The sequence below is a fragment of the Rousettus aegyptiacus genome, unplaced genomic scaffold (genome assembly GCF_014176215.1).
Source record: "Rousettus aegyptiacus isolate mRouAeg1 unplaced genomic scaffold, mRouAeg1.p scaffold_m13_p_9, whole genome shotgun sequence".
NCBI classification, from domain to species: Eukaryota; Metazoa; Chordata; class Mammalia; order Chiroptera; family Pteropodidae; genus Rousettus; species Rousettus aegyptiacus.
Genome location: NW_023416312.1, coordinates 84,247,050 through 84,264,499, shown reverse-complemented (window position 1 = coordinate 84,264,499; position 17,450 = coordinate 84,247,050). Strand labels below are relative to the sequence as shown.

General features: G+C 33.3%; 1 protein-coding gene across 9 annotated transcripts in view; it reads left to right on the top strand.

Annotated features, from left to right (window-relative positions):
• The window catches only part of MBNL3 (muscleblind like splicing regulator 3), a 105,590-nt gene that overhangs the window by 27,412 nt on the left and 60,728 nt on the right, over window positions 1–17,450 (top strand). For 6 of the 9 annotated variants that reach the window (XM_036226458.1, XM_036226456.1, XM_036226455.1 and 3 more), the window contains one exon: window positions 16,065–16,291. The exons of the other annotated variants lie outside the window; for them this stretch is intronic. In XM_036226458.1, coding sequence (XP_036082351.1) covers window positions 16,115–16,291 — 177 coding nt within the window. In that variant the 5' untranslated portion in view covers window positions 16,065–16,114. The remainder of the gene's footprint in view (window positions 1–16,064; window positions 16,292–17,450) is intronic. 9 annotated transcript variants of the gene reach the window in all.

Below are 17,450 nucleotides of genomic sequence, written 5' to 3'. Positions count from 1 at the left end.
TATTCAGAAGCAATTAGTGCTTAATTTGAGCCAAGTACTGTGCTAAGTGCTTTATAAATATTAATGCCTTCTAATCTACAACACAGCTCTATGAGACAGAGACAGATACTATTATTGTCACCATTCTATGGATGAGGAAATCGAAGTACAGATTGTCTAGGTAACTTGCCCAAGGTCTTTCAACTAGTAGGTAAGAGGTGGGATTATGAACAAGGCCTTCTAGCCCCCAAATCTTATTCTCAACCACTATGCTAAGGTGGTATGTATTTCATGGGTTTTATTTTTTTAAAAAAGCAGGAACATTTAATTTTTTTAAATTTTTCTCATAAGTATCTAGTTGTTTAAAATTTCTATTTTTTATGAGAATTTATTTTTAAATTGTTTCCTTTTAAAATATCTGGAAAATATACTGCTTAAAGATCTGAAAAGATGTTGTTTTCATTTATTCTGTTCGTTTTTGCCACCTAAAACACTATACCTTTATAAAACTTTTTCCTATTTAATTAACTGATGTTGCTAATATCTGGACAAGTTTTACCTCGTCTCTAAGGATGCTGTTACATCAGCTATGTTTTTGTCTCTAGGGCAGTGATTTACTTTTTTCCATCTAGATTCTTTGTACTCACACTGAATTTATTTAAATGTTCACTCTGGCTAAGGTCAAATAAATAACATTATTCTTTAATTTATGTTTTTAATTGTCTTTAAATTCCTAACAGCCTACCTACCATATCTAACACCAGTTCTATGTCATTAGCTGTGATCTTGGGTTTATTGAGTGCCTACTTCACACCAGGGGTTTTCACATCTATCATATGATTTAATCCTGATAGGAAACTGAGATGCTGACCAAGGTTCAAATTCAGGTCTTTGTGATTCTAAAGCTCATTCTATATACTGCAGAACAATTAATCTTTCCTTACTTTTTGGTCCTTAGTTTCTTCATTTATGCAATGCAAACAAATGAACTGAAAGCCTAAGTGCCAGGCACCAGGCTAGCTTCTGACCCAAAGTAGTTCGCAGAAATAGTTGCATAACTATGATATAACAGGCTCATGGTGGAGAATTCTATTTGAACAGTATATTGAGAACCTGGTGATCATTATGATCTTTTGTGGGATTATACTCTTATTTACAATAGAATCAAAACATTTTGGTCTCCCTCATTGATATATTGAATTACATGGCAGTCAGATTTAATAATTTAAGTCATTCAGTACTTGGTGTTATAGATGATTTCTACATGATTTTAAATTAATGAACACAACATGGTAACTACAGTATAGAATTTCATCAGCTTTGATGGGCAGTTAGTTCACCTCAGTATAAATGTAAGTGCTCTCTTTAACTTGATTTGAAGCCATTACTCTTTTCCTCCTTCTTTTTCTTTTTTTCTTGGCCATTTAAGCTGAATTGATTTTTTAAAATGATTCTTAATCTATAGGTATCTCACATTCCATTTATGTTGGTGCTTACCTTAGTGTACAGACTTCCTTGCTGGTTTGACTTCAGAATTTTCCTTCAGTTTTATTTTCAAATCCCTTCTTTCTTTTCAGGCTCTTATTCAGATCTTATACTGAAACCATCAAGTGGAGAAATCTTTTTATTTTATTTTACTTTCTCTTTATGAATACTGCATACTCCAGATTTTGATTTAACAAGCTTACAAATTAACAACAGAAAGAGGATTTCTTTTGAAGGTGCTGGCTAACTTCTTACAGCTTCAGTTTTTCATAATTTCTAAATCTTTGTTCAAAGTGTTCATTTTGATTTGGATAACCTTTTTTTGTAAATAATTTTTATTATTGTGGGAGAGATTTAGTATCCCCAAAGGATTTTATGCTTTCCTCCTCCTAACAGCTGGATGCCAGATTTCTGGACCACATGTTTTCTTGAATGGGAGAATTAAAACCCAATGTGTCAAGCATTTTCTAACTTATTTGCCAGACGTCCATGAGATATGTTCAAAAACTTATAAGCAATTTAATATCCTCTGGCTTCCATGGGGAGGCAGTAATGAGCATTTATATTATGATTACAGGAAGCTAGAAATAAAATTGAGAAACTAGAGATTTGTAAATTAGTGTTCATGACTCTTATGACATTTGAGAATTTTAAATATTGAAAAACTGATTATCACTATTTGGTGACAAATCTAGAATTGAGATTTGTAAAAGATTTTGTTTTGAAAGGCAGCTTTGACATTGCTCCTTAGTATTATCTACTGCATAAGGTATTGGGATGATTGAGTGAGATAATGAATATTAAACACTTAACACACACACACACACACACACACACAAACACTCAGCATAGTGTCTGGCACAGAATAACAGCTTCAAAGACGTTATTAACATCTAGGAATACCAATTGTTTAATAACCAAAATATCACTTTAGAATACATCATAAATTATGCTCAGTTAAGCAAATTTGTCCTCATCCTGTTTTAGTGGTTGTTTTGTAAACCTTAAACTCACTCTTGGAATTTGTACTCAATAAAGTTCCCAGTATCCCAATTGATTAGAAATTGCTATAGATATTTTTTTAATTTAAGTATAGTTGATATACAATATTATATTAGTTATATTAGTTTCAGGTGTATGATATAGTTATTCAACAATTTTTATACCTTACAATGTGATTACCCCACTAATTCTAGTAATCATCTGTCACTGTGCAAACTTATCACAATATTATTGACTATTTTCTCCCTCACTTTTTTCACCCATTCCCCACTCCCTCCTCTCTGATAACCATACCTTTGGTCTCTATTTCTAGGAGTCTGTTTTTGTTTTGTTTGTTTGTTTGTTTAAGATTCCACATATAAGTGAAATAATACCGTATTTGTTTTTCTCTATCTGACTTACTTAAATTAGCATAATACCCTCTAGGTCTATCCATGTTATCACAAAGCAGGATTTCCTTTTTTATTGCTGCATAATATTCCAGTGTGTGTGTATTACATCTTCTTTATCCATTTATCTATCAATGTACACCTACATTGCTTTCATATCTTAGCTGTTGTAAATAACACTTCAATGAGCATAGGGGTGCATATATCTTTTCAAATTAGTGTTTTGGGTTTCTTCAGATAAATACCCAGAAGTGGAATTGCTGTGTCATATGGTAGATCTATTTTCAGTTTTTTGAGGAATCTCATTACTGTTTTCCATACTGGCTGCACCAATTTTCAGTCCCATCAACAGTGCATGAGGGTTCCCTTTTCTCCACGTCCTCGCCTACACATGTTATTTGTTGACTTATTGATAACCATTTTGATTGATGTGAGATGGTATGTCATTGTGGTTTTGATTTGCATTTTCCTGATGATTATTGATGTTGATCATCTTTTCATATGTATGTTGGCCATCTGTTTGTCTTCTTTGAGGAAATGTCTTTTCATGTCCTCTGCTCTTTTTTTTTATCAGATTGGTTATTTTTTGTTGTTATTGAGTTTCTTATTATCATTGAGTTTTATTATGTTGTTATTATTGAGTTTTGTTGTTGTTATTGTGTGAGTTCCTTATGTATTTTCAATATCAACCCTTTATCAGATATACCATTTGTGAATATATTCTCCAATTCAGTAGGTTGTCTTTTTGTTTTGTTAATAGTTTCCTTCATTGTGCAAAAACTTTTTAGATTGATGAAACCCATCTGTTTATTTTTGCTTTTATTCCCCTTACTTGAAGGAACATACCCAAAAAGATATTATTCATGTCAAATAGTTTACTGCTGATGTCAAATAGTTTACTACCTATATTTTCTTCTATGAGTTTTATGGTTTTGGGCCTTACTTTTATAGAAAATTTTGTATGTATGTATATCCTGACCAGAGTATAGTAGAGGAAATGCTCTCTCATAAGTAAAACAGAAAAAGAGAGGTCAATGTCTTTGTTAACATTTGGTTAACAGGAGAGACATGCCAGAATATATGTTTTGGCTAGCAACAGACTGTGGCCAGGAGTTTCAGATTGTTATAAACCACTAAGCTGAGTCTGATTCTAAAGATTTTAGAAATTAGAGAGGATCAGGTGGAGCATGGTAGAAAAGCAGAGTCCAAAGTTTGGCAAGCTAAAGTAGAGAGGCAGTTGGGATAAAGCCATGTGTGCAAACAATGTGGTGTTTTCTGGAACTTAAAGAGGGTATAAAGGCAGTCACATTCAAATTAATGTAAGACACATCCTTACAAGGGTCAATAAGTCCTTATAATTTCAGAGGCAAGAATGCCTTTCTCCAGGGATTTAATGTTATAAAAAGTGCCCTGCTGGTTTTCCATAGTGTGAAATTCCACCGTAGCCAGGAATTAAGCTCCAACATGGGCATGAGTTGTCAGTGCAAGAAATGAATCGGGACAATTGGGTTAAACTTTTGGGAATCTGCCTACCCACTCTGATCACAGATTACCAATATATCACATATGATGAAATTGGATCATGAGCTCTTTATATGTACACTAAAAATTTCAGGCATTTTAGCTAAGTAAATGAACCTTTCTGGGCCTCTGTTCAAGGTCAAAGTAATCAATAGGTTACTTTGTTCCTCATTGACTTTGATAACTTCATTGTGAGCTCATTTAGAGTTATTTGGACTATTTTTATATTTATGTGGACTGTATTTTCCACACTCTCCTTTTTAAAATTTGAAATCTGGATTTAAATTACACACCCAACAAAAGTAAGCACGTAAGTTATTTCCTTATTTATTGAGTCAAACCAGAGTTGAAATGAATAAATTTCACAAAATTGTTCTTTTTGAAGATGAGTATTACTTTTCAGGATTAAGGTACCCCTTTCCATTCTCATGGTATAATAAACCAATCTTCATTCCAGCTCTCCTCTGCTTTTGAGATTTTGTAATCTTTCCTTTGAGACTTGTTGAGATTGACCTTGAAAGGTAGAAGACAATTACTCTATCTGAATCAAGAAGATGTCTTAATAATGACTATATTACAATTATACACGTTCTTTAGCATTAACAAGGGCATTGACTACTTGTCCAACATTAAATTAAAAGATGTTAAAGAGCTATCGTATTTTACACTTCCTTTAAATTTTTCTATAAAGAAAGGCTCGTAGTTTCTAATCCAGCAAAAGAAAATCACTCTGAAATATCAAGAGAAAAATGGAATACTTATTTTAGAGGCCTTTGAGGAAGGACACTCTCAGGCCTGCATGAAGATTGGGACATGTGGAGCTTAAGATTCTATACTGTCTGTTGTCTCCACAATTCAGTTCTAACTCTTTACTAAAGCAAACAGCTTTCCAATTAACTCTAGAAAATTGGTATACACACACTCACACACACATACATACATACATACATACATACACGTATATATACACATATATGTCATGTATATGATTTGAATGTGAAATAATTCCTCTAACAGTATTAACTTCAGATACAAAGGGTAGAACTCTTGTGTACATTTAGCCAGAAAATTCACTTTCCTAGAAAATTCCCTTCAAGTCCACTAGAAGTATAGGCATTGATGCAGTAAACTACTTGGTCCTTGAAATCCAGATATTTTTGGTCCTCTTCCAAAATTTTCAGCTACAAAGCTTCTTTCTCTATCCTTTTACTAGTTTTGTAAGTGCTCCTAATAAGGAGTGGGGACTTTTTGAACTGAGACTGAGAATCTGAATTTATTGACTATAATACCAGTCATGTAAGGAAGCCCTCATTGGATGCCTACTAGATACAGTGATGAATCCCTTCATACCATTAAATCATTTAAATGCTACTTTTGTTTAACTCTCTGACAGATAATTATCCTTATGTGACTCACAAGTTTGACTAGAGAGTTACTTGGACTGTTTATAAGTATTCAAAGGATAAATAAACATTTAGTGATTCCTTTTGATTATTGTTTTGCAGTGAGTGAGTGTGTTGGTGAACAGTGAATGTTCAACCAAATCGTATCAGTGAGAAAACTGACTGAAAATTCAATTGAGTTAAACTCAATATGTACTTTGGGAGGACCATGAATACTTTCAGACCATTGTAGTGCTATTTAAAGTCCTGTAACAGAAATTTACAGGTTGCCATTATAGCTCAAAAATCACTATCTAAATTTAACTCCTGGCATGAGCTTATTCTGTAACAAAATCTGAAAATAAAACAATCCTTGTTGAAATTTCAACTACATTTTTAAAAGGAATTTCCATCATAAAGATTAAGACTTAAAAAGAACTTGAGTCAATTCAGAAAATAGGACTACAGTTATGTGTTCTTAATGACTGGAGTCATCAATAAATGGATAGTTAGCAGTCATCGATAAATGGATAGTTAGCAAAATGCAAACAGGAAGCTTAACTTTTCAGCTTGTTTCTCTACATCCTTTTCATGCCGGCCTTACCTGAATCACTGCCTGTCCTGGTCTAATAGAGCCTGTGAACTGGGGAGTAATACTCTGACCTTCATCCATTTCCTCTCATCATTTGTTCTCCCAGAGTATGTTTGGTGCATAAACTTTGCTCTGATTGTGTGCTGTAGGCTTCTTAAATAAAACAGTTTTCCAAGGGCCGATCATTGTTACTATACTACTTTTATGACCACTAAGTTTCTGCTCTGCTTAAAATCTTTAAGAGAGGCTCCTGTTTGGATAACAAACATTCTTTTCTTGAGTCACTTTCAAGATCCTTCAGAAACAATCCGCACATTATTTCTCTTCTGGAGTATGAACCTGCCATCCCAGCCAGCACACATCTGCTCACCATCCTGAGTAACAGTCTCTTCTCAGAACTCTCATTGTATTTGTTAATTATGTTACTGAATTTTGCTCTTAATTCTCGAAATTGTTTGCTTTTATTTCATATTATGTTGTTCTTTGCTCCCCAACTCAGTGGAGGCTTCTTGAGTGCAGAAATAGTGTCTTGGAGCTCTTCTGATTCCCCAGAAGCATGTGACACAAGTTTGTTGATTGATCGATATTTTCCAATATGAATATTTTAAAGACCTCATTTGTTTGAATTTTAGTGAACGATAAGAAATATTTGTTACAAATGAACTATGAATATGCTTTGTTTATTTTGGCCCTCCCATCTCCATCCATAGCCAACCAATTGATTGTATGAGTTTTAGGACAGGTATTTTATCTTGTTCACTTTGGTATCCCCAGCACCTAGATCAGTGCATAGGTCATATCAGATGCCCAGTAAATATTTCCGCAATGAATTATCAACAAAATCACTCTGCATATATTAAATGTAATCAGCCTTGTGATTTATTTTGTATTACACTCATCTCAAATGCTTGAACATTGTAGAACACGAATTGCCAAATATATTAAGTTCCCATTATCTTCAAGTTTAAATCCAGTTTGGGGTGAATGAAGATCTGTTAATCACACTGGGACTTCTGTCTCATGCACATAAGCAGGAAAATTAACCTGTGTTGTTTAATAACTATGTTTAGAATTCAGATTTTAAGTTGTTTTATATTAAATTGGATTACTTTAAATATTTAAATGACATTTATTAGCAAATTCTTATAATTTAGTATACTATTTAAAAAGAGACATGCCTTTAAAAGAAGGTGAATTTCTTTTACAAAAATCATTCACAAACATTACTAAAGCTATGTTTGAAAGAGGCACTGTAGCACCTGCTTGTTTTTCTATGACCACATACACAAAATGAGGTGGGTCATTTTAATTGCATTGTGAAATGGAATAACTTAGCTGTTTTATTTTGTAAAAAATATCTATTAAATTTATTACTTTGGGAGTATTGTGGAAAAATGCAATGACGCTTTAAAAAAACAAAAAAAAAATTCTGCACATAGACAAAATATCCTTATTTTTATAGCTTTTATTTTCACACAGAAAACTCAGTTTTCCACAGGATGCTTATGAAATCATGGTTTCCATCTGCACTGCTAAGCACCTCTTATATGCTTTAAAGAACATGTATTTGTGGACCACTAACCAAAACACATAAGGGAAATAGAACATGAAGCAAATTAGAAACTTGAAAGCTTTTAACCTTGTTAGACTGCCAATTCAAGTAGCATGAGGCAGGTGTGTCATATAGACCCAAAATAATTGGTCATAAGAAATTCTGAGGTAATACAGATGCAAGGAAAGCTTAAAATGGGAAAAGAAAATAAAATATTGTTTTCATTATTTGTTCAGGAGGTTGATAAATGCATTTAAAGAAATGCCTCGTCATAAATTGCTTTAGGTGCCAAATAGTATCTCTGTGATCTTCTGGACCAGGCATTTGCAGTGTTTCTGTTATGTGCTGGCTTGTGGAGGGAAAGAAAAAAAGAAGACAAAGAAAATGTAGAAAAAGTGGGGCAAAAGTGGCCTGGCAAACAGCTCTTGAACAAGTTACTATTTCCATTAGATCAGTAGAAAATATTTATTCACTTTGTTTTACCAATAAAACTTCTGTGAGAAATGGCATGAATCCTTAAAAGATATATAATCTACTTTTTTAAAAGGAAGAATTTAAAAATGAATATAGTGTGTATGTAATTTTAAAGTAAAAACTTTTATATTTTCCTTACGTTATATCTTATCTAGAATTCTTATAGATGAGCATTAATTAAAAGCCAACATTAAATTTTATTTTCATGGAAGAATACTTTAGGAATGTTTCTATCATTCAAAGTGAAATCTCCTCCACCCCCACTTCCAGTTCGGTTTCATCACACCAATTATTGGGCAAAAATATTCCAAAGATTAATCTACTATCCAAAGATAAAGACAGAAATCCTTTGAGTGTCCCAAATTTTTACTCTAAATCCAGGAAAAGATCTTGCTGCTATCAAATGAGCAGGGATAGAACATTCTTTATGGAAACCAAATTCTCTATAGATCAAGAATCCCAGGTATTAACATTCCAATTTGAAAATTAGAATTGTGAGGAAATACTCAACTTCACATGTCTGTTATATTCAAAAGTGACAAAGATTGCCAAGGCTCAGCCAGCCTAGAGGGTGCTTATCTGACCAAACTCCTTGCTAGCATTGTACAGCAGAAGGGTGAATGTTAAATTACCATTTAATCTTCAACTTTTTAAAACAAGAACCCTGGGAAATGCTGTAACACTCTAACTTCCAATGAAAAGAGAGCCAGCAAAACTAAGTAAAACATGATCTCTACCCTCAAGGAATTTACGATCTAATTATGGAGAAAAATTAAGGGCTATAATGGAAGAATGTGATACATGCCATAAGAGAGACACGGTATTGTGACATGGTTAAGGGACTGGGCTCTGGACTCAGACTGCCTGGGTTTTGAACCGTGGTTAGATCACCTACTAGCAACATAAAATTGTACAAGTTAAATTAGTAAAACTTTCTCCATCTCTGTTTTCCCATCTGTGAATGGGGACAGTAGTACACTCTCCAAGAGGAATCTAGGGAGCATTAAGACTCAGTGTAATTATTAGATATTCCTTTTGGTAACATTTCTATCCAATAGTGTTTGAGTGTGTATTTAAGGATGTTCTTTGTTGTAGTTCAATCAAATCTAAGACCCACGGAGCCAATTGAGATGAATTGTGAGCCTTTATTATCTGGCCAGCAACTGACTCTCTACTATGCAGGGTTAGAGGAGATCAGCCTCGAGCTCCCAAAAGAGGCAGCTTATAAAGCCTAGAACCACACCCTGGTTAACATCAAACAAGCAAGCAGATTACAGAAGCAGAAGTTGGCTTACTTGAAAATTTTCCACCCTTAACATTCTTAAGTCATAGCACTTGATGTACTCTTCATGGTGAATTAGAGGTTGGTGTTAAACTCAGAGAACCTAGTGTCTACTTCCAAAACTTCATAAATTTTCATAATCATTTCACTTCTCTATGCCTTCAGTTTCTTCTCTATTTAAATGAGCAAAGAAATTTCCATGAGAGCAGGGACCTCATCAGTCTTGTTCAACATCTAGACAGTGTTTGGTGCATAGTAAATAATGGATAATTGTTGACGCGGTGCAACTAAAGGATGTTATGAAGATGGTGATACAACAGGCATGAAGATTTTTTAAATTTTTATTAAATTTATTGGGCTGACATTGATTAATAAAAGTATATAGGTTTCAAGTGTACAATTATGTAATACATCATCTGTGTATTGCATCGTGTGTTTACCATCCAAAGTCAGATCTCAGACCCTCACCATACCTTTGATCGCCTTTACCCTTATCTATCTCTCCCTTCTCCTTTTTCTCTATAGTAGCCACTAAACTGTTGTCTGAGTCTATGAGCTTTTGTTTGTCTTGTTCATATGGTTCTCAACTTTTTGTCTGACTTATTTTGCTTAGCATGACATTCTCAAGATCTATCCATGCTGTTGTAAATGGCGGTATTTCATCTTTTCTCATGGATTTATCTGATAATTTATCAAAGGACACCTCAGTTGTTTCCATGTCCTGACCACCATGAATAATATTGCAATGAGCATCAGGGTGCATATATCGTTACAGATCAATGTTTTTAAATTTTAGTGGTAAATACCCAGAAGACGGATTGGTGGGTCATATGGTAATTATATTCTTAGTTTTTCGAGGAACCTCCATACTGTTTTCCATAGTGGCTTTACCAACTTACATTCCCATTAGCAGTGTATGAGGGTTCCTTTTCCCCACAACCTCTCTAACACTTGTTATTTCTTATCCTGTTGATGATAGCCATTCTAACAGGTGTGAGAGGGTATCTCATTGTAGTTTTGATTTGCATTTCCCTAGTAGCTAGTGAAGTTAAGCATCTTTTCATATATTGGCTGTTTGTATGTATTCTTGGGAGAATTGTCTTTTCAGGTCCTCTGCCCATTTTTTGATTGGATCGTTTGTTTTTTTGTTGTTGAGTTGTATGAGTTCTTTATATATTTTGGATATTAGCCCCTTATCAGAGGTGTTCTTTGCAAATATATCTTCCTATTTTGTTGGTTGTCTTTTTGTTTCATTAGTGGTATCTTTTGCTGTGTATCTTTTTAGTTTGATATTGTCCCATTTATTTATTTGTGCTTTTACTTCCTTTGTCTCTTGGGTCAAATTAATAAAATCTTCTCTAAGACCAAGGTCCTTAAGTTTATTACATTTTATTCTGTTTATTTTATTGTTTTAGACCTTATATTTAGGTCTTTGAACCATTTTGATTTAGTGATTTTGTATGGTGACAAATAGCAATCTAGTTTCATTCTTTTACATGTAGCTTTCCAATCTTCCCAACACCATTTATTGAAGAGGGTTTCTTTTCTCTATTCTTTGTTTTTGGCTCCTTTGTCAAAAATTATTTACCCATATAACAATGGGTTTATTTCTGGGCTTTCAGTTCTGTTTCATTGATCTATATTCTGTTTTTCTGCCAATATCATGTTGCTTTGTAATATCATTTGAAGTCAGGGAGTGTGATAACTCTGGTTTTGATCTTTTTTTTTTCCCTCAGGATTGCTTTGGGTATTCAGGGGTTTTTGTAGCTCCATATAAATCTGATGATTTTTTTGGACTATTTCTTTAAAAAATTCCATTAGACTTTTAATGGAGATTGCATTAAATCTGTATATGGCTTTGGGTAATACGGCCATTTTAACTATATTGATACTTCTAATCTATGAACATGGAATATCTTTCCATTTATTTGTGTCTTCAATTTCTTTTAATAATGGCTTGTAGTTTTCAGTGTATAAATCCTTCACATCCTTCGTTAAGTTTATTTTTAAGTATTTTATTCTTTTGAGGCATGAACATAATTTTGAGAAGGAATCATGTGTACTGCACAAAAAAATGACTGGATTTTCTTGTTTAAGATTCCCAATAGAGATGAGAGATAAGAAATTATCTCTGTGGCATTTCTCTGCTGGGATCTAAACATGAGTTTTGGAATCAGAGGATCTTGACTAGACTTGTAGCTCTACCACTTAAAACTTTTGACCTCAGATAAGTAACCTCTATGAGCTTTATTTCCCTCATTGGTATTTTTGGGTTATCATCCATGCTTTAGGGTTTTTAGAGCTCCAACAATCAATGAAATAAAAGCACTTGTGAAGTGCAAATACTATACAAATACAAATGTACTAACCAATGGTAACTTTTCATGTTCTGCATTAGAGGTCTATAAATTATGAAAAGCAAAATTGCATTCCTATTACTCAAGACTAAGATAGTGCAGACAAGGCTGTTTTGTGTCCAAAACAAAGTTGATCTTCTTTAAAATACAGGGTAAAATAGACCCCTTCCCTGTCTTCTATACACAGTCAGACAAGCAGAACTGCTTGAGAGAATTTTCCATCATCACACCAGTTTTCTTTAATTGTTGCATGTAGCTTCTGTGCCAAATCCAAAAATAGTTTCAGTCTGAAGGAAGACATGCATTGGCTAGAACTGTTTTGAGGAATTGGCTAGGGTCCCATCAGGGGTTGCAATCCCACTTAAAAAAAAAGAAGAAAAAAATTCCTTCTTCGAGTCTCCCTATCTTACATAAGATGCATAGCCAAGATCCAATTTCTATTTGCATTTTTCATTTGTAAAAGTTCAAAATTCAAATTTATTATTTATTATCTGTTTCTGTATTTCATGGACCTCTGTAGAAAAATATTTCTCCAGACATTCACTGTTTGTATTCTGAACAAATTATACACACACACACACACACACACACACACACATGTATGTGTGTGTGTGTGTATGTATGTATAAAGCTATATATATATTTCGTTGTGTGTTATTTTTCATCAAATATGGTCAGGCAGCCTGTATGATTTAGTTGTAGGATTAAATTTTAATAATTTTAATATTTCTTTAGATATAAATTTATACACAGAATATACTCTTTTAGAGTACTCTCCATTATACACTGAGTCAGTTACAGTATGGAAACTAATTTACTCTTGAAATTCAACCTAGTAGCACAATGTAGAAGAATTTATATCTAACGAGAATGTAAAAAAGATTGAGATAGCCAATTCTTTTACTCATGAGATTGTTTTCAGTTGTTATGTCTTGTAGACTTTTTTAAAAATATAATAACTTTACTAATATATGATACACATGCTATCCAATTCATCCATTTAAAGTGTACAATGTCGTGAATGGGTTTTACTATATTCAAAAATCGTGCAACTACCACCATCTAATTCCAGAATGTTTTCATCATCCCCAAAGGAGGCCTCATATCCATTAAGTAGTTACTCCACTTTCTCCCATCACCCAGGCCCTCACAACCACTAATTTGCTTTCTGATTATATGGCTTGCCTATCCTGGATATTTAATTTAAATTGAACCAAACAATATGTGGCCCTTGTGACTGGCTTCTTCCATTTAACATGTTTTCGAGGTTCATTCATGTTGTTGCATGTATCAATACTTCATTCTTTTGATAGTGGAATAATATCCCATTTTGTGGATATACCATATTTTGTGAATCTATTAATTTGTTGATAGACACTTGAGTTTTTTTTTCCACCTCTTGGCTATCATGAATAATGCTCCTATGAACATGAGTGTGCAAATATATCTTTGACCCTGCTTTCAGTTATTTTGGGTATATACCTAGGTTTAGAAGTGCTAGTTCATAATGGTAACTGTTTAACACTTTGAGGAATTGTCAAAATATTTGCCACAGCAGCTGTGCTATTTTATATTCCCACCAGTGATGTATGACAATTCCAACTTCTCCAATTTTTCTCTTTTTTATTATAGCCATCCTAATGGGTATGAAGTGGTATTGCATTGTGGTTTTCATTTGTATTTCTTCCATCTGGTTATTAAAAATATAAATATACAAATATATATATATATATATTTTTCTGGAGGTCATTTGACTGACAAACTTAGCTCTCTAAAACATGGTCCTATGTGAAAGATATTGCGAAAGGGCCCAAAAACCAGTAAGAGCAGTCATAGACCTTCTACATGAAAGCCCTGCATTTTACTCCCTTAGGCCCCTCATTCAGTGAGTAATTAATTATTATTCAACATTCATAATTGGCTATTATGTTTTCCAGAAGGGAGACAGATAATCCATAATGGCAGATATTGTGGAAGGAAGAGAAGTAACAGTAGAAGTGACAAATAACACTTCCCAGGACATTTATGAACCCAAGCCTTCAACCAGAGGCCAAATTATGTTCAGTACTTTCCAAGAAGGCAAAACTACACATAATACATTTTAGAAAGATTTCCATGAAGAATGACTCAGAGAAACATTTTATTCTCGAATGAATAAGTTTGCATGAATTTTCTAGATATTTAATTTCCTAATGGTACCCGAAAAATTAGGTGATATTGAGCTTTATTTTGAATGTGGAAGGAACAGGTAGAAAATTCAGATTCTGTAAAGTTACTGAAGATATTGTTTCAAAAAAGTAAATGTTTTCAAGAACATTAATTCTACTTTTTGGATGAAGTTAACAATGATTTGTTTTGTCTGATATTCCAAGTTTGCTTTTGCTTTAGAAAAACCTTGTTATTTTGATATATATTAATGGCACAATGGCAGTAAATTAACCTTTTCCTCTGTCTTTTCAGCTAAATTTCCGGAAGTTTTTGCTGGTTGATACTGGTTTAAACCAAAACCTTAAAGCTGCAGGATAGTTAATGTATAAGTGAACGGTGCTCTCTCTCTCTCTCTCTCTCTCTCTCTCTCTCTATATATATATATATATATATATATATATATATATATATATTAGTTATTGTTCTTTATGAAGGGATATGGAACAACTCAGCATGAGGTTTATGCTGAGTTGTTCCATATCCCTTCATAAAGAACAATAACTAATAAAGCATACACAAAAAATAAAATTCAGCATCTTTTCAAAGTACCTCTTTATCTGAAACATATTTTATATTTCCATCCTCTATCCTACCTCATTTGCAGTGGGTCTCTAGCTAGTTATGTCATGACCATCTTATGTGATTACCAACAAATTACATTTCAAATGCACACACAGAGTTACCTCTTAGAGCGACTTACATTTTATTAGCAATTCTTGTTTTCTGAATTTTAAGAGCTGATAATCAAGCCTTCAGTTAGAACCTAATGAAGCCAGTTTAAAGGCAGATCTTTGGTAGCCTCTATAAACTGTAGACATGCAAGTGGATCATAAATTCATAAAGGGCTGTCTTGTCCGGCTCTGGTGTTTTCTGTGCAATGGATCCTAGAATGAATTTCTGCCCCAAAACAAATCAAAATGAAGCATTCCTTTTTTAAAAATTGGGTTGCTGCCCAGCCTTGTATTGCAACGGTATATCTAAATCATTGCTTCCTTTTACTATGCACAACTCTATACTGGGAAATGTCCCTTTTATTGACAATGGCTGACTGTACTGTGTTGCATTGTCAGTATGTAGATGCTTCTTGTTTAAAATGAGGTATGGTTACTTCTTTTCCAAATCTAGGGTTTAAATCAGAAGCATTGTATTATATTATCTAATTTTATTTTATTTTTTTGTAGGTTTCCGAAAAGTATCTTTTCTGAAAACTCTTCTGCTTGGAGTTCACTCTAGAGCTGTCTCTTTATAAACTGCTTTCCCTACCACAACCACCCCTCTCCCAAAAAAACCTGGTGTGCTTGTAGTTCACTCAGCAACTCATCCATTCTTTTTTTCACTCTGATTCTCAGTTTTGGATAGTTGATTTCTCTCCTCCTGATTTGCAGCATTTTTTTAAACAGTTATTCCATCCTTACCAATCTTAATCTTTAAAGCCAAGAAATAGGTAGAAAAACTTTTCTCTTCTTGAACTGAGACCATTCCACAAATTAAAGGGTAGCCAACAGCATAAGCTTTTTGCAAGAATAATTGAAATCATCAACTAGAGAGCACAGAATTCTTTTGAAAATCTACCAGTTATTTGAAGTAACTTTGGCAGAAGAGCAAAATAAAACATTCAATATCTTAATCTTTACAGTTGCCTTCTTAGGAGTTGGTCTCTAATTTGTTTTTTAGTTATTCTGATACAATTTTTATTTTATGATTTGATTAAACCTTTCTGTTTGATTAAACCTCATTTGACTTAAATGAAAACCTAGGTACTAACAAAGAAACATTTCACCAAAGCAACCTGTGATCTCTTTAAATTTAGCTTGGATTCATTTTTAATCTTTTAATGACAGGAGTAATACTGCCCTAGAGAAGGTGCACTTGATTTTAATTTGCTTTCAATATGACGGGTGTCAATGTTACCGTGGTTCGTGATACCAAGTGGCTGACTTTAGAAGTCTGTAGAGAATTTCAGAGAGGAACCTGCTCTCGAGCTGATGCAGACTGCAAGTTTGCACATCCACCAAGAGTTTGCCATGTGGAAAATGGTCGCGTGGTGGCTTGTTTTGATTCTTTAAAGGTGAGTCTCATCTAAATGTGCATAATAATTAATTTAAATATGTTGATTTCTGTGTTTTTTGAAATATGACTACTTTGAAATTGGTGAAGTTAATAATAGCATGATAGTGGTAAGTTTTGTTTGTTTTTTAAGACAAGATGTAGACTTTGTAGAACTAAGTCAGACTAAAGTTTACCCTATCAAAGCCCACTGATCAAGGGAGATAGACTTAAAGAAAAAAATTCAAGAATTTTTGGAGGAATGAGAAATTGCAGACTTGCCATACTTCTTTTTGTACAATTTAGGTTTTGAATACAGTGATTGTAATCCTCATATAACTCAGAGAAGCCCTTTACTATGTCATCAAAATACACTTGACAGGGAACAGTCAGCTTTCAGAGGAAAAGTAAAAGCAGACCAAGACAGTACAAGCTGAAAATTTCATTACCAAGAAAGAAAATGATAGCATTTTGAAATTTCTTTGTCAAAGTATATTTTGAATGTTTAACTTAAACATATTGCTACAAAACTAGGTTCACTAGTTTTTTTCTTCCTGAACTGCTTGTTGAACAATTTCAGATTTGTGAGTACCTTTATAAGAGAAGTTTTATTGCCAATGTCATTGAATCTGAATAATATGTACTAGAGAATAAACAAAATATTTATTCTAAGAGCAAATGAGATATGTAGAATAGAACATGTATGATTGCAGAACAAGGAAATACACGGATTTTCATGTTTTATTCATAGTTATCCTTACATTAAGGATAGAGAGGTACAAATTAAAATGTAGAAGTCAAAAAGTAATAGATTCCTGGTTTAATCAATCAGATTTGCTAGGATGCATTCAAGATTATTTTTCAATATATGTCTAAATGAATTAAGCTTAATAAGAAACTTCTCAATTTCTTGATATTGGTCTATCCTCATCACCACCAATATTACCTCATTAACAGTTTTATTTATGGCTGCATTGGCTAATTTAGATATATCCCTTTATTGATCTTTTCTTTGGAAAACATTTTATCAAGCGATATCCCACTTAAGCAGTTACCTTTACTTATTTTGTGGTTACTGGTTTTTACTGCAGGCCATTCCAATTCAAGGATAGAAACTTGTTATCATAATGATAATGGTAATTCCTACTGTCGAAAATGTCTAGATTGCTGTTATTAGCAGC